This window comes from Ursus maritimus, unplaced genomic scaffold (assembly GCF_017311325.1).
Source record: "Ursus maritimus isolate PB19 unplaced genomic scaffold, ASM1731132v1 scaffold_5, whole genome shotgun sequence".
NCBI classification, from domain to species: Eukaryota; Metazoa; Chordata; class Mammalia; order Carnivora; family Ursidae; genus Ursus; species Ursus maritimus.
In genome coordinates, this window is record NW_024426663.1 from 46348186 (window position 1) to 46371732 (window position 23547).

General features: G+C 35.9%; 1 protein-coding gene across 3 annotated transcripts in view; it reads left to right on the forward strand.

The window, feature by feature from the left end:
* Positions 1–23547, forward strand: part of SLC38A9 (solute carrier family 38 member 9) — a 78276-nt gene that overhangs the window by 45493 nt on the left and 9236 nt on the right. For all 3 annotated transcript variants that reach the window (XR_568839.2, XM_008691410.2, XM_008691411.2), the window contains 2 exons: positions 257–364; positions 13688–13794. Coding sequence is in view for 2 of the 3 variants with exons in the window: in XM_008691410.2 (XP_008689632.1) it covers positions 257–364; positions 13688–13794 (215 nt within the window). In the remaining variant the exon portion in view is untranslated. The remainder of the gene's footprint in view (positions 1–256; positions 365–13687; positions 13795–23547) is intronic.

The following is a 23547-nucleotide window of genomic DNA, read 5'->3' on the forward strand; positions in this document are numbered from 1 at the left end:
TTAGACAGTTTTGCATTCTTCAGTATATGAGCTACCTTCATCTAGTTCTTCTTAGGCCTACTACATAGTGTTTTGCTTTCTGAAAACTCACATAGCTTGTTTCTATTCTTTAAATCCTACCTGGGTTTTAGTGGGCATAATCAATGAGAGTTACAATTTTCCAAACTTTGCTAAGAACATAGAAACAAAGCTTAGTTTTAAAATCGTCTGTAAAACACACAAAGATGATAAATGGTTTCTGAATTTTTTCTCACAGGCACAGTGTCCGTTCTCTATTTGATTTTCCTTGTCACCTTTAAGGCCATACGCTTGGGATTTCATTTGGAATTTCACTGGTTTATGCAAACCGAGTATTTTGTACCAGGTAAGCTGTTTTGGCCAAATAAAGAATCAATAAATTACAAAAATGTGATCTTTTAGTTAACTATTGTTAAGTATTGTTATTATAAAACAAATAATGGTATTTTTTTGGATGAGCACTTTTTATTAATGCTATTAAGCTAGAAACAGGAGTGCAGTTAAAATTATTCTGCTTTTCTCTCAGTAGTAACCAGGGCCCTTTGTTATTTCTGTTTGAGAATTGAAGTTGAGTGAGGTTATAATGCAATTAAAAAATCAAACTCATTTTCTAGACTTTTCTGGGGAAGCATATCCCTAGAAATTCAGAAACTTAGAACATGGTCACTAATTAACATATGTGGATAATACTGTTCATTAACATCATTGTTCCCCCATGGTTGTTTTGTTTTGTTTTGTTTTGTTTTGTTTTGTTTTGTTTTGTTTTGTTTCAGGCTAGTTAAAATGGTGGTTAGTAAGTGTTCCCTTCCTCCTTTTTTCTCTCATGGTTATAACTTGGCAATTATCTCAAGTTTCACCCCAATTTAATGGATTTGGGGTATAATAAAAGCACCATGAAGCAATGAATGTACAATGCTAAATGAGAAAACAGATTAGAAAATAGAAGTGAATATTACACTAGTATCCCGAAAACTCATAAAGAGAAAGCAGTACAAAATTCTCTTGTTGGTTTAGAAAGACTACTTTCTTTCCATTCTTCACCTGTTAATTCAGGTAGTCTAGAATTCAAGTCTGTTTAGTCTGGTGTTACTCTCTGAAGTCAGCGATTATAATTGTTTGCCATTCCCTCTGTTTCTTTTGTTACAACAGGCCTGGGTTTTCCAAGTGTTTCCAAGAGTTATTTGTTGGAAGTTGTTTGCTACTGTGGTTACTTATTTTCAGATCATCTGGGTGCCTTAGCTTTGATTTTTTTATTTCTATAAAAAGCCCATAAAGACTAAAAAGTCAGTGTAAATTCATGATAAAGGAAATACTAGAGCCTGAAAGGCATCCTTCTCTTCCATATTGTATTTAAAATTGGATATAAATGAAAATGACCACTTTAAGCCAGTGCTTCCATTCATTGATAAAAATAGTCTAGGATGTTTTTTCTAAAATTAGGTCCATAGTGATTTATATTAAGAGTCTTAGTGATAAATGTTTCTGCTAATAATAGGACATGAGAGAAATATGAAAAAAAAGAGTATAAATGTTTAGAAGATGGAAAACATATTTAAATATATATTAAGCCATTTATTTCACTTTATTTCATTTCTAAATGATACAAAGGGAGAATCATGAGGATTAAAGAGGCTTGTGTTTATATTTATGGTCCTGAAATTGGTTACTTTATTATGACTGAAGAATTTTTTAGGACTCAAAATATGTCATAAGTCTTTTTCAGTAAAGGCTAATTAAGAATCAGAGAACTTTGAAGGGTATGAGTCTTTACTGTCCTGATGAAGAATTCACATAAACTTATAGTTCTGATTGAATCTTTATTTATATACTTTTGTTACCAAAAATTTCTTTCTCAATGCAGTGGATCCTGTTGCCCTTCCTCCCAGGTAATTGGAAAAATAGAAAAAACAACTCGTGTGTTTCATCCTATCCTTTCCTGCCTCCAGGACTTTACTTCTGTAGTTATCCCTTCTTTCTCCTTAATCATGTGCCATCAAATATTTCCTTTACTGAACTGTTCCTACCAGATACAAATCTCTCTCAGTCTAAAAACGAAAGCTCACATAATGCCGCATTCCCCTCTAGCTATTGCTTCCCTTGAAAGAAAAACTCTTTGAAAGAATTGTCTGTTCTCACTCTTTTTACTTCTCCTTCCATTTTGCCTTGAACTGGTGTTTGCTGGGCTTTTGCCCCAGTCGCTCCACTGATAACCAGTAACTCCATCTTGGCCAAATCCAATAACCAGTTCTCACATCTCTTCCTGCTCAACTTATCAGCAGCATGAGCACATTTGGTCACTCCTTCCATCTTAAAACATTTTCTGAACTTCTAAAACCCCATTTTCTCTTAATTCTTCTGCATGACTGCTTTCTCACATTCCTGACGAGTCAGTTATGCAGTTATCTAGGGTTTTACTCAAACTTCTTTTCTCTCTACCTTTTTTCCTAAGTAATATCATGTAGTCACCTGGCTTTATATATTGTCTATATGGTGACTAGTCCAATTTTGTATCTCTAGGCCAGATCTCTCCACTGAGATCCATCCTTATATATCTACCTGCCCCTTCTACAACTCCACTTGAACATCCACTAGGTATTTCAAACTTATATTTACAAAAACCAAATATTTGTTTCCTTCCTCATCCACCCCCATCCCATCAACCTGCTTCATCTGCTCTTCTCCCAGGTTTCTCTATCTCAGAAAGTGGTGGCTCCAATTTCCCAGTTGCTCAGGCCCCAAACTTTAGAATCCTGCTTGATTGGTTTTTCCCCCCACCTTCCATATCTGCAAAGCATGTCAGCTGTACTTTTAAAATAAACCAAGAATCTGACTACTTTTTCCACCAGAAAGAATTAGGCTGTTAATCTCTCACCTGGATGATGATAGTAGCCTCTTAACTAGTCTCACCGTTTCAGCTCTGCCTCCCCCTTTGTAGTCTGTTCTATGCCAAGCAGCCAGAGTGAGGTTTTTAAAACACAGCCTTCAAAAGCCTGGTTTCCCATCTCATTCGTCTCATTCAGAATAAGACAAGCTTCTGGGCACCTGGGTGGCTCGGTTGGTTAAGCGTCTGCCTTCAGCTCAGGTCATGATCTCAGAGTCCTGGGATGGAGCCCAGTGTTGGGCTCCCTGCTGAGTGGGGAGTCTGCTTCTCCCTCTGCCTGCCAGTCCCTCTTGCTTATGCTCGCTCTTTATTTCTCTCAAATAAATAAAAATCTTAAAAAAAAAAAAAAAAGAATAAAGCAAGCCTCTGTCATAGTCCAAAGGTCCTATATGATCTGACTCCTGACTTCCTGTCTGCCATCGTTCCCTTATCCCATCATTCTGCTTATTCAGTCTACTCCAGCCACACTGTTTCCCTGCTGTTCCACAAGAATGGCAAGCACACTCCTAGCTCAGAACCCTTGCATTAACTTTTACCTGTACGTGAAATGCCCTTGTCTTTTCTTAGGTATCCACATGGTTGTTATCATTAGTGAGGCCTTCCCTGGCTTCCTGCCCACTCCCACTTCTTGTGGCTTATTTTTCTTCAGAGCTTTCATCACTACCAAATCTTATATGCAAGTATCCCTGGCTATCCGAAACTACTAAGTTCCTAATTCTAATAATGAGTTGAAATATTAAGGGATATCTATTATTCTTACCTATTTGGTTCCTGAGCTTCAGATAGAAAGTAGCAGAAGTTAAGATAACAAAGCACTTTCTAAAAATGTTTTTTAATCTATTTGGTTCTCGAATTCAGAAAGTGAAAGTTCAGTTGGTAAGGAATACCTGTTTTTTTTTTTTAACTTGTGTATCTGTCGTCCTTACTAAGAATGTAAGCTCCTGAGAAAAGTGATGTTCTTTGTTTTTGTTTTCTTTACTTCTCTATTACTGCTGTATCCCCAAGGCCTATAATAATTCCGAGGGCATAGTGAGTAGTCCGTAAACAATGTTGAATGAATAAAGGTGTTTATCCCTACTCCCTCCTGAATCTCATTAAAACAAGAGTGAAGAAATAAATGTAAAAACAAACACAAAGAGACTATAGAAGAGACACCAGCAGACAAGAGACAGCAACAGATTGTTAGATACTGGAAAACTGGTAGATGGTTAGACTGACAGCAAAGCAGACAAAGCTGAAATTTAAGTACCTGTAGAGAGGGTTTCCATCACAAAGGAGGCCATTTTGAGCTATATGTTGAAACCCTCAGTATGTGGAGGCATTTGGGTCACTCTGAAAGCAAGAGTAAGGAAAAGAGCTTACGATGGGGAGAATTCTGTGCAAGTTTACATCAGGAATAGGTAGATAGTTAGATTATAAACCCCTTTTCCTCCTCAACCTAGCAAGAGATGGAAGAAGCTGAATTAGTCAAGCTCAGAACTCAGGTTCTCCACACACAAGATATGGTGAGAAAAAGGTTTTTAGTCTGAAAACAGGGACTAAGTGAAAGTGTCATGTTGAGTGGTGAGACTCTCTCTCTCCCTGTACCCCTCCCAATTCTCTTTTCTTTACTCTTTGGCTCCCAGAATGCTGACAGCATAGGATAACAGAGGATTCTCCTCTGGAGAAACTGACAAGCCCAAGAGGAAAGACCTAGAGTCTTGGACATTTGGGTTCTACCAAAGAAATGGCAGGTACCTTGCTTGTATCAGACCATTTAGATGTTTACTAAGTGTATACATTTTTTTCATGCTTCACTTTTGGATATTAAAAAAACATAGGCAAAGATCACCAGATATTTGTGGAAAGGCTCTTACATAAAAACAAAAACTGTGTCGGGGGGGAAGAGCTTGAAAGGAAAAGAAAATAAGAGGGACTAAGAATAAGAAAACTTGCAAAAAAGAAAGTTAGTCTCAAAGTGACAAAAGAAAGTATTATATCCATGAAACAGCATTTGGGTGCCAAGGAAGGAAGGAAAGAAGGAGGGAGGTTGGTCTTAGAAACCAAAAATATAATAGAAATTAAGAATACAGAGAAAATTTGGAAGATAAAGCCAACTTCCCAAAAAGTGGTTTAGGAATCATGGATGGATGGATGGTTGGATGGATGGAAGGAAGGAAGGAAGGAAGCAAAAAAGGAAAAATAGCAGAGAAAAGATAAGAAAATTAAAGCATTAATCCAGGTAGCCTAATAACTGAAAATAGTTTCATGGAACATAGAGAAAATGAAGAAGGGAGGAAATTGCCAAAGAAATAATTTAAAAAGTTTCCTGCTAACCAAAGAACATGAGTTTCTAGAGGTATAGGTCCCACAGTACCCAGCACTGAATAAAACCCACACCAAAGTATATCATCGTAAGATTTCAGAACACCATGGATGAAGAGAAGACCTGAAAGCTTCTAGGGATAAAGAACAGATTTATACAAAAGATCTGGAGTCAGAATAGTCTCAGGCTTTTTAACAACTCCTAAAACTAGAAGAGAGAAGTGTCATGAAGGTCTCAGAATAAGTTATTTTAACTTAAAATTCTAAATCCCACCATACCCTCCCTCAAGTGTTAGAGTACAATAGATATTTTCAGAAGGTAAAGTCTCACAAAATTTTACCTTCCATGCACTCTTTCTCCCAAAAAAATACTGCAAATGTGTTCCACCAAAAAAGCAGTAAATCACAAAATCCTCACAGTAGTGGTGAAGGGCTATCCTACGAAACAGCTGTGCAGCAGGCGTAGCAAGCAACCTGCCCAGATCACAGCAGCAGACAGAGGGCCCCAGGAGGCATTTTATCCAAAAGGAAAATGAAACGGAAAAGACTATTTGATGTGTTGTATAGAATGAGGTTTTACCATTCTTTTGGAGAGTCTGGGGAAAAATTAGTGTTAAATAGACGCAACCTGAAAGGAAATACCTCCAAATCTCCATAAACCTCCATAAAAACAGGCCAACAAAAGTAGTTTTATATAAGAAAATATAAAGATAATACATTTCATGGCTTAACTGTGAATAATACAGAATAATCATGAAAATTAAAACACTGAATATTGATTTTTACAAAATCAAAATTAGAATTAAGATTTTATTGGGGGGATAGGGGATGAGAAAATGTGAGTGGTGGTAATAATATAAAAGGATTAAAGTCTTCTGGTGGAAAATCAATGGATTATGTCAAAAATTTTAAAAATAAAGGAAAAGGAATATAAGCATATTAAAAATAAGATAGATTATTAATTTAAAGTGTGCTGAAGAGGTATAATTACCTGTGGGAAACAGGCTTCAGGATGGGAGGTATAAAGCAAGAGAATGCTGTTTTTTGTTGGAAACCCTGTGATACATTTAACAACTAGTACTCATTTAGGGCTACATTTTTAAAATGAAAAACTGTTAAATGCTTTGAAACTGATTGCAGAAAGACTTCAGACACTGATCGCCAAGGATTATGCAGAGATATGCCATTTGGTTGGTAGTAGCATTGTGTTTATCTGCAACCAGAAAAAATAATTTTCTAACCACATATGCTTTACATGGTTTTTTTTATTAACTTTCCATTAGGAGCAGACTACATTCTACCATGCGCTCATTGATGCTTAATAATGCCTCCAAATAAAATGGAATATCTGTTTTCATATTTTTTTACATGTAGGCCCTACCATTTTTTTGTTTTTGTTTTTGAACTTTTTATTGAGGCATAACATACACATATAAAAGTACACAACTCTTAAGTATACAGTTTGATTAGTTTTCACAATGTACCAGATACCCAGCACCAGAGCAAAAACTAGCACTCCAGAAGTCCCTCTCATTATGCCTACCAGGTGCTATCTCTCTACAAAGTTAACAACTGTTCTAACTTCTAACCCCAAAGGTTGGTTTTGTCTGTGTTTTGTTTTTTAAGTCATGTAAAAGGAATATAGAACATATGTTCTTTAGTGTCTGGCTTCTTCCAATCAACATTGAATTGTGATATTGATCCATGTGCCTATTTGTAGTTCATTCTCATTGGTATTTCATTGTATAACTATACCCACAATTTGTTTATTTTTTACTCTTCAGGGACATTTGTTTCCAGTTGTTTAGTATTATGTTTATTGCTGTGCTCTATTCTTATACATATCTTAAGGTGAAAATATGACAGCTTTCTCTTGAGTATAAACATAAGAATGGATTTGCAAGGTCAAAGGGTATGTGTATATTCTGCTTTGGTTGATATTGCCAAATGGCTTTCCAAAATGGTTGTATACTTTAAAATGGGTGAAGTGCATATGAATTGTATCTCACTGAAACTGTTGAATCTCAGGTTTTTAAGAAAGTTACTCAAGAAGAGTTTTTGTTGGTTAATTGGAAAAGGCTGGATTTTTACTTATCCTAATTTGACAAGTTAGAAACAACACTGGTATCACCTGCCATGGTTAGAAAAGGATCAAGTTGCTTCAGAAAGCATTTAGAGGTAATAGAAGTTGATTGCTCTGAAAGATAGGAAAGATCAGCTATACTGAAGGGAGCTTATTGAAAACAAAGATCTTAGCAAAAATCAAAATCATTCTGAAGAACAGTTTAAAATAGAATTTTGACCACTTACATGGCTGAAATCCTTTATTCTTAATATAAATGAATACCTCTGATTATGTGCCATACGTTGTCAAAAAGAGATGTGGCTCACTCCCTCCAGGAACTTACAGTTAGTTGAGCAGTAAGACCAATTTGTGAATTACTGATCATAGTGTAGAAATAAATCTAAGATACCATTAGAATAATCTATAAAAGATATCAGGACACGAAGTAGGAGCAGTATAAAAATGAGGGGCGCCTGGGTGGATCAGTTGTTAAGGGTCCAACTCTTGATTTTGGCTCAGGTCATGATCTCAGGGTCGTGGGATCAAGCCCCATGGCTGGCTTGCACTCAGTGGGGAATCTGCATCTCTCCCTCTCCCTCTAACCCTCCCCCTGACCCTGCTCGCGTCCCCTACTCTTAAAATAAATAAATCTTAAAAAAAAAAAAAGAAAGAAAGAAAGAAATCTAAGAGACAATAATCTAGAGGAATTGCATGTAAATAAAAATTAGAAATCAGAGAAGGGTTCTTAGGGCCAAAAGGAGTTCTTTAAATGAAGAATTGGTGGACGGGATGTATGCCAGGTCAATAGAACAACATGTTAAAGCAACAGTTAAGGCCTGAGATAACAAGGCCATTTAGGAAATTACAAGAATCTGGGTGGCTGGAATGAAAGAATACTAGTTGGGAAGTGATTACAGATAAGGATAAAGAGGCAAAGTCCCAGTCATGAAGAGCCTTCTCTTTTAAGCTAAAAATAACTAGTGGCATTGAGACATTCCTTCCCCTTTATTTAAGGTTGGCTGAAGTAGGAGATAGTCTTCTATGACTCCAGGAGGTCAGTAGGGTAGAGGAGAAATAGTCCTATAATTCCCTGCCTGAAAGTAGGGTTCATAATGGGGCTGGTACGCTCAAATGCATAATATAATAATAATAATAATAATAATAATAATAATAATAATAATGTAAGCTCAAATGCATAATAATAACAACAATAACAATAATAATAATAATAGCAACAATAATAATAAGTTGAGGTCAGAGGTGCTGTAGCTTCATTTATTCACTCTCTCTGAACCAACAGAATATGTAGAAAAGCAGTGTTAATGAAAATACTGTCAGAATGTGGATGTGCTAAAGCACTGCTGAGGTGATAATGAGAGGTGGGTGATGACTGATCTAGTTTGTATATTTTTGGCTCCTTTAACATAAATGAATTGACCATTTATGTCTGGGTTTATTTCTGGGCATTCTCTTTTGTTCCATTGAGCTCTGTGTCTCTTTTTTGCCAGTACCATACTGTTTTGATTACAATAGCTTTTGTACTATAGTTTGAAATCTGGACTGTGATACCTTCAGTCTTGCTCTTCCTCAAGACTGCTTTGGCTTTCAGGGTCTTTTGCGATGCTATACGCATGTTAGGATTGTTTATTTCTGTGGAAAATGTCATTGGAATTTTAATAGGGATTGCATTGAATTGCTTTGGGTAGCATGAACATTTTATCTGTAATAATTCTTCAAACATGGACATGGAATCTCTTTCCATTTATTTGTGTCTTCTTCAGTTTCTTTCATTACTGTATTACAGTTTTCACCTTACAGGTCTTTCACCTCTTTGGTTAAATTGATTCTTAAGTACTTTATTCTTTCTGATGCTATTGTAAATGGAATTGTTTTCTTAATTTCTCTTTCTATTGGTTCATTGTTAGTGTACAGAAGTGCAACAGATTTTGGCGTATTGATTTTGTATCCTGAAACTTTACTGAATTTATTTATTAGTTGTAAGAGTTTTTTTGTGGAGTCTTTAGAGTTTTTTATATATAATATAACATCATCTTCTTCCTTTCTGATTTGGCTGCCTTTTATTTCTTTTTCTTAGTTAATTGTTGTGGCTAGGGTTTCTAGTAGTGTGTTGAATAAGAATGGTGAGAGTGGGCTTCCTGTCTCATTCCTGATCTTGGAGGAAAAGCTTTCAGCTTTTCACTGTTGAGTATGTTGGCCATGGCTTTTATTATGTTGTTGTACATTCCCTCCATACCCAGTTTGTTGAGAGTTTTTATAATAAATGGATGTTGAAGTTTGTGAAATGCTTTTTCTGCATCCTTTGAGCTGATCATATGATGTTTGTCCCTTGTTTTATTAATGTGGTGTATCACGTTGATTGATTTATGGATGTTGAACTATCCTTGCATCCCTGAAATAAATCCCACTTAATCATGGTATAGAATTCAGTTTGCTAATGTTTTGTTGAGGATTTTTGCATCTATGTTCATCAGGATATTGGCCTGTAATTTTCTTTTTTTTTTTTTTTTTTTGTAGTGTCCTTGTCTGAATTTGATATCAGGATCAGGGTAATATTGGCCTCATGAAGTGAGTTTGGAAGTGTTCCCTCCTCTTTTATTTTTTGGAAGAGTTTAAAAAGGATTAGTATTAATTCTTCTTCAAATGTTTGCTGGAAATCACCAGTGAAGACATCTGGTCATGCCTGGACTTTTCTTTATTGGAAGATTTTTTTATTACTGATTCAATCTCCTCACTAGAAATTGGTCTGTTCATATTTTCCATTTATGATTCAGTCTTGGTAGTTTGTATATTTCTAGTAATGTATCTATTTCTTCTAAGTTGTCCAGTTTGTTGGTGTATAAGTGTTTACAGTAGTCTCTTATAAATCTTTGTATTTCTGTGGTATCAGTTGTTATGTATCCTCTTTCGTTTATAATTTTTTTGAGTCCTCTCTCTTTTTTCTAGTTTAATCTAGCTTAAGTTTTATCTATTTTGTTTATCTTTTCAAAAAACCAGCTTAGTTTATTCAATCTTTTCTATTGTCTCTTTAGTCTCTATTTCATTTATTTCTGCTCTCATCTTTGTTATTTCCTTTCTTCTGTAGGTTAATTTGTTCTTTTTTTCTCATTATTACTTGAGGTATAAAGTTGTTTGGGTTTTTTTTTTTTTAAGGTTTATTTTTTTATTTTAGAGAGAGTGGACATGTGCTCAAGCAGGGGAAGGGGCAGAGGAAGAGGGAGAATCCTCAAGCGGACTCTCCACTGAGTGCAGAGCCTGACATGGGGCTCGATCCCAAGACCCTGAAATTATGACCTGAGCCAAAATCAAGAGTCGGATGCTCAACCACCTGAGTCACCCAGGCATCTAGTTAGGTTGTTTATTTGAGATCTTTCTTGTTTCTTAATGTGGATGTTTATCACTGTACACTGACCTCTTAGAACTGTTTTTGCTTCATCCTTTAAGTTCTGGTAAGTTGTATTTCCACTTTCATTTGTCTCAACATATTGATTTCTCTCTTGATTCCTTCTTTGGCTCATTGGTTGTTCCGTAGTGTGTTACTTAATCTCCACATATTTGTGAATTTTCCAGTTTGTTTGGTTTTTTTCTGTAATTGATTTCTAGTTTCATACAATTGTGATTGGAAGAAAAGCTTGGTATGATTTCAGTTCTCTTAAATTTGTTGAGACATATTTTGTGGGCTAACATGTGATGTATCCTGGAGATGTTCCATGTGCACTTGAGAAGAATGTGTATTCTGTTATTGGATGGAATGTTCTGTAAATGTCTGTCAAGTACATCTGGTGTAACATCATTTAAGTCCAATGTTTCCTTACTGATTGTCTGGGTGATCTATTAATTGTTAAAAGTGGTATATTGAAGCCTTCTACTATTATTATATTGCTATCTATTTCTCCCATCAGATCTATTCCTATTTGTTTTTTTGTTTGTTTTGTTTTGTTTTTTTAAAGATTTTATTTATTTATTTGACAGAGAGAGAGACAGCCAACGAGAGAGGGAACACAAGCAGGGGGAGTGGGAGAGGAAGAAGCAGGCTCCCAGCGGAGCAGGGAGCCCAATGCAGGGCTCGATCCCAGAACCCTGGGATCACGCCCTAAGCCGAAGGCAGACGCTTAATAACTGAGCCACCCAGGCACCCCCATATTTGCTTTATGTACTTAGGTGCTCCTATGTTGGGAGCATAAATATTTGCAAAGGTTTGATGAGTTGATCCCTTTATTATTATTATAATGACCTTCTTTGTCTCTTGATACAGTCTTTGGTTGAAAGTCTGTTTTGTTGGATATACATATAGCCCTGCTTTCTTTTGGTTTATATTTGCATGGAATATCTTTTTCTGTCCCTTCACTTTCAGTCTATGTGTGTCCTTAAAGCTGAAGTGAGTCTCTTGTAGGCAGCATCTGGTTGGGTCTTGTTATTTTATCCATTCAGCTACTCTTCATCCTTTGGTTGACAAAGAATTTAGTCCATTTACATTTAAAATAATTATTGATAAGTATGGACTTAATATTGCCATTTTATTAATTGATTTCTGTTGCTTTTTAATTCCTTTGTTCCTTTCTTTCTCTTTTGCTCTCTTCCTTTGTGATTTGATGACTTTGAATTCTTACTTCAGAGTTTTTCAGTTCTTGCTCTGCAAAGAATAAAGTCATGTAAATAATAATTTTATCATATTTCCAAAAATGGTACCTCTCTTACTATTATATAAATATAATGCTGACTTTGATCTGAAATGATCAAAAAAAGTTGTATGCCCAATGTATTAAGAGTTGGTTTTTTGGGGTGGGGGGGCTCGGACTGGCTTATTTGGTAGAGCATGCAACTCCTGATCTTGAAGTAAGTTCAAGCCCCACTTTGGGTGTAGAAATTACTTAAAAATAAAATCTTTTTAAAAATTTTTAATTTTTTTTAGAACAGAAGTGGGAGTTGCCCCCACATTTTATTTGATTGCTTAGATGTAAAAAAGTTAAAAGATTATAGACAGAAAAGATGAGAATTTTCCTGAGAAAATTTTTTGTTTTATTTTGGTTTTGTTTTTGTTTTGTTTTTAGAGAGGGAGCATGTGTGTACGGGTTGGGGGGTTGGCACAGCTGGAGAGGGAGAGAGAGAATCTTAAGCAGGCTCCATGCCTAGTGCAGAACCCACCATGGGGCTCAATCTCACAACCCTCAGATCATGAGCTGAGCCGAAACCAAGAGGCAGACACTTAACTGACTGAGCCACCCAGGCGCTCCAGAATAGACTTTGAATTGCTTCTTCAAATAAAAATTTAGATAAAAGCTAACAGACCAACAAAAACTTAATGGAAAACCAAAGCATATAATTTTTAAACTCTTACAACCTGATTTCTTTCATAGCCAGTGCTTGATTCTTAGTTATTCTTATTTCCTTTCCTAAATAGTATGGCAAAAAGTCAGCAGACTTTCTTTTCTTGTTTGTGCTTTTTATACTAAAGAACCCCCCGAGACGGGTTGTTCTCCACTTTGGCACCTACTTTGCCTAGATATAGCTCTGTTTTCATGTAAATCTTGGTCTTATTCTACATAAAAGCAGTTTTTCATTTTTGTGTTAGCAAACCTCAAAAAAAATTGGCAGTGCTTTTGAAATATTTATTATTTTATTATTTTTATTTCATATTAACTTTGACTTTATTGTAGAAAATTTAGAGAATATAGATAAGTGATTATCTTAAAATAAATTCAAGTAGCCAGAGATAACCACTATTTAAACTTTTGTGCTTATCCCTCCAGTCTTTTTTCTTAGCATACATATGTATATATACACACAAACTTTTTAAAATAAATGTAAAATCATACTATACATGCTATTTGAGTCGTAAACATTTGCCATAGCATAAAATCTTCCTCTAGAACATAATTCTTACACACTATATACCACAGAGCAACTGTATCATAGTTTAACCGTTCCCCTCTGTGTAGACATTTGTTATTTCTAATATTTTTAACCAGTGCTTTTTAGATTAGCCTTTAAAAAATGTTAAATGACCAATTTTCCCTTTTCTGATTCCTTTTCTAAAAGTGTTTTTCTGTCAAATTCAAGTATTAGAAGAGGAAGACCTTTAGAGTTCTTAATTTGAATCCTGCTATGCCACATACTAGTTGTGTGACCTCAAACAGCAATAACTGATGTGAAGTGCCCTCACAGAGTAGTCATTTCTTGATTCCTTTTCTTTCCCTTTTCAAGTACTTTGCTCAAGTATAATGCTAGCCTTGAGGAGCTTTGTAAAGACATCTCAATATTCTTATTTCCTGGATAAAGCAGATGCAACTAATTTTTGCAGTCAACTTTTGGCTACTAACATTCATTTTCTAGCTGTCAGTTTTAATGTGTTGTGTCTTGTTTTTTTTTTTTTTTTTTTTTTCACTCTCTTTTTCTCCTAGAGATAAGATTTCAGTTTCCACAGCTGACTGGAGTGCTTACCCTTGCTTTCTTTATTCACAATTGTATTATTACACTCTTGAAGAACAACAAGAACCAAGAAAACAATGTGAGTAATTGTCAGAGGAATTGAATTTTGTGATTGGATCTTAATTCTTAAATTTAAAGCATAGAATAGTAGTCAGCAAACTTTTTCTATAAAGGTTTAGTGATAACTGCTTTAGGCCTTGTGGGCCTTATGGTCTTTGTTAGAACTCCCCAACTCTGCTTCTGTGTCATGAAAGTAACCATAAAGAGTATTTGAACAAATGCATGGTGGCTATGTTTCAAGAAAACTTTATTTACAAAAACAGACAGTGGGCCAGATTTCATCATGGACCATATTTTGTCAACCTCTGCTGTAGAGTAATCACTAAAAAAATGAAGAGGCATAGCTAATAGCCAACAGTGGTGATACAATCTTTTTAAAATACCCAGGTTATCTGAAAGATTAAAAAAAGAAGAAGAAACAAAGAATAGATGGGACAAACTGAAAACAAATAATAAGATAATAGATTTAAACCCAATCATATTGATAATAACTTTGAATATGAATGGTCTAAATACTGCAATTAAAAGATATCAGACTGATTAAAAATCAAAACCTGACTACATTTGACCCTTGAACAAGATGGGGATTAAGGGTGCTGACTACCGCATCCCCCACTCCCGCAGTCATAAATTCGTGTATAACTTTCCCCCAGAGCCTAACTGCTAATAGCCTACTGTTGACTGGAAGCTTTAATGATAACATAAACAGTTGATTAACACATATTTTGTATTTTTTATGTATTATTTATTATATACTGTATTCTTATACTAAAGAAAGCTAGAGAAAGGAAAATGTTACTAAGAAAATCATAAGAAAAAGAATACATTTATAGTACTGTACTATGTCTGTTAGAGAAAATCTGCATATAAGTGGGCCTGCGCATTTCAAACCCATGTTGTTCAAAGGTCAACTATGTACTTTAAATATAAAGATATACCATGGAGACACTAAACATACAGGTAGAGTGGCTGTTTTAATATCAGACAAAGTCGACTTAAGAGCAAGGGGTGTTACTAGAGATAAAGAGCAACAGTACAAAATGATCTTTAGGGATCAATCCATCAACAAGACATAATAATCATAAATATATATGCACCCAGGGACAGAGCTTCCAGATAAATGAAGCAGCACCTGTCAAAACAGAAAGGAGAAATAGACAAATTCACTAGTATAATTGGAGATTTCATTACTCCTCCTTTAATCGTTGATGGAATAGAAAGTAAGTAAGGATATAGGAAACCAAAACAATATCAACCTACTTGATCTAATTAACATTTATAAAGGTCTCTAAGCAATAGGTGAATGCACATTCTTTTCAAATTCTTGTGGAACATATACCAAGATAGACCATATGCTGGGAAATTAAATAAATCTCAATAAATTTAGAAGGATTGAAATCATACCAAGTATGTTCTATGACCACAGTGAATTGAATTTAAAATCATGAACAAAGAAATCTGGAAAATTGACAAATACATGGAAATTAAATAGCAGCCTCCTGAATAAGCAACGTGTCAAAGAAGAAATCATAAGAAAAATTGGAAAATACTTTGAGATTACTAAAAATGAAGACACAACATAGCAAAACTTACGGGATGCAGCTAGAGCAGTGCTTGAAGGGAAATTTTATAGCTGTATATACCTACATTAAAAAAGAAGAAAGATCTCAAATCAGTAGCCTAACCTTCTACCTTAAGATACTAGAGAAAGAAGAGTAAACTGAACCCAAAGCAGGCAGAAGTTAGCCACTTACTTGTGGCCTTGTCTGTAGATTTCGAAATCAATCTGATGGCTTCTAACCATGTAAACGAAAAATCATGGTGAAGCTTTAAAGAGGTCTGTACAGTTGTTACTGAAATACAAAGGAAGAAGAGCTCACTGTGCCTGGGGATTCCGAGAAGACTTCAAGTTATGTTTGACAGAGTCATTATGAAGGCAAAAATCCTAAGGAGAAGGAAGTTAGCTCTCAAATTAGGGCAAGAATATAAATCTAACTCCACCATTTTCATGTTTACTCTTATCTGGTAACACATCTGGCATATTACCTGTGAATGGAGTTAGAATTGAGTTAATCTGGATTTTCCATACTCTTTAATTTTTCAGATATAAAAATAGCATTATTTGATACCTACCTCTCAGGGCTTTAATCACAATTAAACATTATAAAATAGGAAAAGTATTTAACATGCTGTGGTATATAGTAGCAGCTACAAACTTTTTGTTTCTATATCCCTCGTACCTTCTCTCCTTACATTTAGACTGTGGATCTCTCACCTAATAGGAGAAAATATTTTCCCCTTCAGATTCTTTCCAGTGTCTTAAAACTTGTTTTGCAATGAGAACATATTAACTCTTCTCCAAGATTTCTTCCTATAATGCTAATAATAGATCCTCAGAAAAATACATAATGAACCACATCAATTCTCCCTTATCTTTACTCTCATCACTGCACTAGATTTTAATTTTTTTTTCAATTTTTTTTCAGATTTTATTTATTTGAGAGCGTGTGTGCGAGCACGAGTGGGGGGAGGGGCAGAGGCAGACAGAGAAACAGGCCGAAATGCAGGTGGAGAAGCAGGTTCCCCACCGAACAGGGAGCCCTATGACAGGGGCCCTGATCCCAGGACCTTGAGATCATGACGTGAGCCAAAGCCAGGTGCTTAACAGACTGAGCCACTCAGGTGCCCCTAAATTTAATTTTTATCTTGGAAATGTTTAGTCTTATTATACTTAAACTTTGGTCATAAACAGTCTTAAATCTCCTGAGGGAATAGAAAGAAAATCTTGTTTATCCTAAGTAAGCATTTGGAACTTTGGGATGTAAGGGGAAAATAAGCATATACTTTTTAATCCCTTCCTCCTTCTTCACAAGTTCCCTGACTCGTTGACACTTGAGCAAAGCTACCTACTCCAAGTTTTAGGAAGTTTAGAAAGATATGTGGAAAATACCTGTTTCATCTTCATAGGAAGTAATATATATCTCATTAATAATGTATTCCTTGGTGCCATGTAAGTCACCTGTCTACACTAATCAAATCTTTTCTTAGGCCAACTTAGACCAAGTGCCCTAGAAACCCACTTTGCGAGTTAGGAGTCTCACGTATTGGATCATTCTATCCGTAAGGCTCTGCTTCTCAGACTTTATCACTAAAGTCTCCTAATGACAGAGAATACCTCATATACCTGGGAATCTGCAGGTGAAGAACACAATTTCATTGAAGTCTTGTATTTCATCTTAAGCATGCATGCACATTTTTACTGTACTCTAGTTTGTCTTAGAAAAGTCTTAAAGTAATGAGTTAAATGACAGGCAAACCTCACTTTACACATTTCCTATATGCATGACTTTCAGTTACTGTGATTTCATTAAATTACCTCAGGACCTTTAACAGCGTGGTTCAAATTCTAATTACCACAGGATTTGAAATTTGAGTATCTACATAAAGTAGTAACTACCTGCCCTTCAATTCACAAATCACCACATAAATAACAGACGTATATCATGATCTGTTGTTACCAATCACATCACTTCTTTCAAAGTCTTTCATTTATTGGTCACTACATATCTGTCATTCACTTTACACATAGACTGCCAAGCAGATAGTTGAGTTACCTCCTTCTTACCTGGTGGTAAATCCACATATTTTACAAAAATAGAAAATCGAGAGAGAAAATGGACAAACAAATGTGAAAGTGCAATAATGAAATAAAAAGTGAAAATGCTGGAAATGAAATTTGAATGAAACATAAATAGAATTGTAAAAGAAACCTCTGCTTGTGGGAAGGTAGACGTTCAAGAGACTCTGTGCAGCCAGAAGCACCTGGGGACCTGGGGAAGGTGAACTTATCAACACAAATGCGGAAAGTAGTTGTGATGAGAAGAATGAAGTTGTCCCCAAGGAAGTGGCACTGTCAGAAATTTTCACATTGAAAGAATTCTGAGAGATACTTCACAACATGAAGGCACAGTGGATGAAGTGATGGAAGCTGATGCAAACTTAGAAGAAAGGAATATGACGGTTCACTAAGACATGGAAAAGATGCTTGTTCTGTATTGTAATTTTACCATGAGAAGGAGGAAACAGTTCAAAATGCCCTTGGTAAGTTTTTACAAATAAAAAAAAACACTTTAATTCTCAATGTTTATGGTGTTTTAACATAGTATATTAGGGCGCCTAGCTGGCTCAGTCGGTTAAGTGTCTGCCTTGGCTCAGGTCATGATCCCAGAGTCCTGGGATCAAGTCCCACATCTGCTTCCTGCTCAGTGGGGGGGTCTACTACTCCCTCTCCCTCCTACCCTTTCCCCTGCTCATGCTCATGCTCTTGCGTGCTCTCTTTCTTTCAAATGAATAAATAAAAAATCTTTTAAAAAAATAAAATAGTATATTAAATAAATAGTACTTTTGCTATTATACATTTGTAACCAACAGTGAGAGTTTTTAATGTTTCGACAAAAATTGTTAAAGGTCATGGAACAGTTAATTTTTCTCATAGATTGTATGATCACATCACATGCTTTTTTAACAACTGATAATTTATTGAAATAGTTGGTGTAAGTATCCACAGTAGTGACTTCAACTGTTCAGTACTGATGTAAGTAATCTGCTTAATAATCTCTGAAGGGCTGTGCAAGTCAGTGAGTGGTTTGTAGATCCTTGTCTAGAACCAACTTCTGAAAATCTTAGGAATCTTAGTACCTTCAGCCCAAGGAGTTTTTCCGTAGTGATTCTCAGAGTCTTGGTGGGCATCCGAACTTGTTCTTCTACTTCGATATTCTTTTCCTTTGTGCCTCTGATCAAGTCAGCACACAGATTCTCCAGGGCATTTATATATTCAGTGAATTCCCACCTCAGGTTTTACGGGAGTCTTTCTGGTATCTGTAAGCTATGGCTGCAGTGCACAGCTTTCTGACCAACTTGTTCCTGGGTGAGAGCAAACAGTGGTAAGGCAGGAGCAGGTGGACCCCAGCTGTGCTGCAGCTGCCACCACATCTTCCTCAAAGAGGTGTCCAGGCAGTTTTAGTGTCATACTACTATGAAAAAAGAGGATGGCCTCTACTTTGTGCTTCCTAAAACTGGTAAGTAGAATCACTTTTCTGGAAATTTACACCAGTGTATCTGGAGATGTGCATTCCCCAATGGGAGAAGCTCAGGACCGCATGGAGAGATAGACATTTCAGTTCATGGTCTCCCAAGGATTGCAGGAAGATTCTCTGCCTTTTTTACTAGAACACTCAATGGGCCTTGAAATCTGTTTTTTATATGTAAATACCATAAAATGGGTTCCTATTTCTGCTCCCTTTTGGGACTAGCACTTTGTAGAACTAGTATGTGAGGTTCAGCTGACAAAATTTGACCTAACTTTTGTCTTGTGGCAAATATTTTTTTAAAAAAAGCTTAAAAGTTTAAATGGATGATGGTTTCTTATTGTCTTAATTGAAACTAGGGTATGAAGTATAGTCTAGCTTTCAAAAAATCAGTTAGACTTCATGTTAACTTCTTAAAATATTAGTAACTACTAATGATAAAGTTAACATTTTGTAATGTAAAGCTAACACTTTTTGCCAACAAAATTCTGAAGACGTTAAGTACCTGTAAATATATAAACTCTCCTTTTGATTGTGCTGAAATTGGCTTATGTACTTGTATAAATTAAGCTAAATGGGTTCTATATTCTGAGAAAAAAATTGTCATTTGGTTTATTTAATGATTATACTTTTCAGCAGGTTTCAGTAAGTGACTTGACCCCTAGAAGTCTGGTTAATATATATTTTCTTGAGATTTAAGTCAGAAAATGTGAAGCTGGGACAATTGGGTGGCTCAGTTGGTTAAACATCTGCCTTCAGCTCAGGTCATGATCCCGGGGTCCTGGGATCGAGTCCCTGGTCAGGCTCCTTGCTCAGCGGGGAGCCTGCTTCTCCTTCTGCCTGCTGCTCACGTGCTCGCGCGTGTGCTCTGTCTCTCTTTCTCCCTCTGACAAATAAATAAATAAAATCTTAAAAAAAAAAAAAGAAAATGGGAAGCTTGTCAGGGACTCTGAATTATTAATGTTAATGTTGTGTTAGTCATTCAGAGCTTAGTAAACAAAGGCTTAAATGTAGAGAAGAGAAAAGAATAAAAAGGCCTCTTTTTCTTCTGTATAAACTGTAGTTAGACTTGGATCTAAAGACATTTGTGAAGGAGGAAAATAATGTGGCTCCTAAATAGGTGTAATGATCAGATTTTCCAGCTTTGTTAAGTTCGGCTTAATTTCATGAGTTTTTTTCTCACGAAACATAGTTTTTTTTATGTATTACTAAATAGGATATAATTTCTATTCCTTCGTAAAGCATACCTTACCAGAAGAAAAAAAAGTGTAGAGTTGAAGATCATTCAACTCATCCTTTATCGTTGGAATATATAGTCTCTATAACCATCTAGGAAATGATCCTGGATATGTGGACTAACCTCTTGGTATTCCTCATCGTGTTTGAATTAGAACCTATACAGTGCTTCTTTTGTTTTGTTTTGCCTGTCTTTATTTAGTTTCACACCATGCTAGTTCTTTAAAAACGATTTGCAGTGCCTTATATCTTAATTTGTTATTTACTTTTTGCTGCTTCGTATTAATCTGTATAGTTAACTATACATCATCAGAAGTCTTTATGTAAATGTCTGGGGTAGGTCTGTGTGGTCAGTTTCTGTCATTTTTGTTGGTAAATGCTCCACTGCAGAGTATTTTCACTATGAACGGTATGTGGAACAAATTATAAACCATATTCGAGAAGCAGAATGTGCTTCCAGCACCACTTGTGCCCCCTGGTAAAGCTAGTCCTCATTCTGTGGTGGCATTCTTCCCATCACCTGGCCAGCCGTTCTTACTCATAAGGCAGAGTGGATTACCTAATCAATGTGTAGGATTCATATTGTCACTTGTGCCTCTTTTTAAGTACATTTTTTACTTTGAGACTTGCTGTCTAAAAGATGGCCTTTTTTCTCCCTTTTCCATTAATCGGACTTTTAAGAGGCTGTATCTCCAGGCCTAGTACAGTGATGGCTTGTGTTCAAGCCAGAGAATAGCAAAACCCACATGTGTGCATGGTATTCATAGGTGGCATGTTTCCCAGGATCATGCTAAACCTCAGCTGCTTTCATATTAAAACATCTTTTCTGTTCGTTAGAGTAGTTTCAGATGAAAACAGATATGCAACTCTTGACCTAGTTGCATTGAATATACATTTAGACTACTGTAAAATAGAACTGTTCTGATTTTAGTATTTCTCTTGAATCTGTGTGCACTCTGCTGTATTCTTTGTTACTTGTAACTTGTTACCTCTTTATCTTTGTTTTCTTTTTTTGTTTTTTTTAAGATTTTATTTATTTATTTATTTGCTAGAGAGGGAGAGAGAGCACGCGCTCAAGCAGGGGGAGTGGGAGAGGGAGAAGCAGGCTCTCCGCTGAACAGGGAGCCCGATGCAGGGCTTGATCCCAGGACCCTGAGATCATGACCTGAGCCAAAGGCAGATGCTTAACCAACTGAGCTACCCAGGCACCCCTACCTTTGTTTTCTTTATTGTTGTTTGTTAACTGTGACACAGATGCATTCAAGACTGATCATCTCTCCACTGTAATAGCTAAGGGCATGCAATTTGGAGCCATAACATCTTTAGTTTGAATACTGACTTCGCCAGCTACTTAACTCTGTAACCGTGGACAAGTTTTGTAACCTTGCTGTACTAGTTTATTCATTTATAAAATGAAGAAAATGAATGCACCTACATTTAATGAGATTATACATGTAAGGTGCTTTGTGCATAGCCTAGCACCTAGCCACTTTAATACTGGCTACTAACTATAAGCAACGTAGTTATTATTTTTCCTGTGTATTTACCAGGTTCCTCCTCTGTCCCAGGTATTGTTCTGGGTATTGAGGGTATAAAGATGAAAAAGACACAGTCCTTGCCCTCAAGGATCTCATAGTCTAGGGGTATTAACCAACTTAGACATAGAAAAATTAAAATACCAACATGATACAAAAACTATTAACCTTGCCTACTTTTTGGGTATTGAAGGACAGTTTTTTTTTTCCACTTGTGATCTTTCATTCATGAGCATAGATTATTTATATAATAAAAACTAGTGATAACTGCAGTGCACTCTAGTAGATGTTGTATTTCAGGTATGTGTACAGTACCGTAAGAACAGGAAAGCAGAAGGCAAAACTGACTTATCAGGAAGCTGTTGCACTTTAGCCTTATTATCTTCATCAGACTTTCCCCCAAAGTCTACTAAGGTACATGTCTTTGCAGAATGCCTGACCAGAATAAGGGTGATCAGGTGCCATATAGACTAAAGACTGTCCATGAAATGGTAGCTGTCCCACTTTGTATATAGCTGTTTCTGACACAGCTATTTTGGCCTCCCAAGATTTTGCATTTTATAAGACTACCTCTGTTTTTGAGTCACAGTGAGTAGGTTGAAGGTAGAATGACTTTTAAACATCATAATGGGAGACTACTACCCTTTGATATGAAAGGTAGAGTTACCTTGTTCATTTCTGTTCATTCTCTACAAAGCCATGAAACAACTTTAGGAGCGACTGAAGTCTAGCCTGAAATGGGCCTTTCACAAACTAAAGAGGAAAGACTGTGAAAGCCCCTTGAAGACTCCTTTCTCAACCCTAAACAATTAGAAACTCTTTGAGAATGCTAGAACCAACCTGCATAATCCAAGTTCCTGTGGCTTCCTCATAGGCAAGTCCACCATCTAATTCAGGGTCTGGAATCTCTGGTTTGTTTTCAAGCTGATTGTCTATTTAGACCTAAACTTAGGATTTCTTGTAGCTTGTTACTTGCTTTTTAAGTGAATTTTTCAACATTCAGGTTTATAACTTTCTGCTCTTGCTCAGCCCATTTAAGGAGAAGAGTTGTCAAAAAAAATCACAAATGCTCCCTAATGCCAAATGTCCACTTTCCTTATTGTGTTATCAAACTAAAGTAAAATTGTATGTAATTTTTTTCTTATCTGTTTTCTTAGCTTTCAAAGCAATTTGTGTTTAAAATGAAAAATGAATAGGCTTATTGCCATAATTTAGTTGTGCTGAATTGTTTGGCTGTAACTTTAGCGATGATGGAGACCAGATTTGTGAGCCGTGGGATCTGTTCTGTTTGGATCTGACAGCCGGCTGCATTAAATATCTTGGAGCTTTTTCCTTCACATGGGGGTAGGAGGTCAGGAGGGTGGGAACAGCAGTGGAAGAAAGCAACCCACTTTATTTAATGTGCTGTATTTGTTTACTGATTCCAATAATAACAATGTGCAGCTGTTGGAACAGCTGCCTTTTGATTTCCTTTTGTTTACTGTTTAGGTTTGGTAAGCTTGTCTGTGATAACCTGCTTACTGTCTGCCCTTTAACTAGCTTTCCTTCTTTATTAAATATGTTTTAATACTGTACCAGTTTCTTTCAGCTGGGCATGCTTTGATGGTTTAACAAAGTCAATTTACTGAAAGAAAAACTTTTTTAGTTCTGTAGGGCATACTGAAGGTGGCTTGTTTTTGCTTTCTGGTCCCTTAGCTTTTATTTTTCATCAAATGTCTTACAATTTGGTAAATAAATTACCTTAGAAATTAGTCATATTTTTTTGTTAAGCCACCATTTATGTTAATTTACTAAATCTTCCAACGGATAGGGTAACTTAATCTACGTGCTCCAAAACAGTAAAAAAAAAAAATTTGTCAGACTACTTGTGATGTATGTGAATTTTGTTTTATCTACTTTCTGTGAACAGATTGG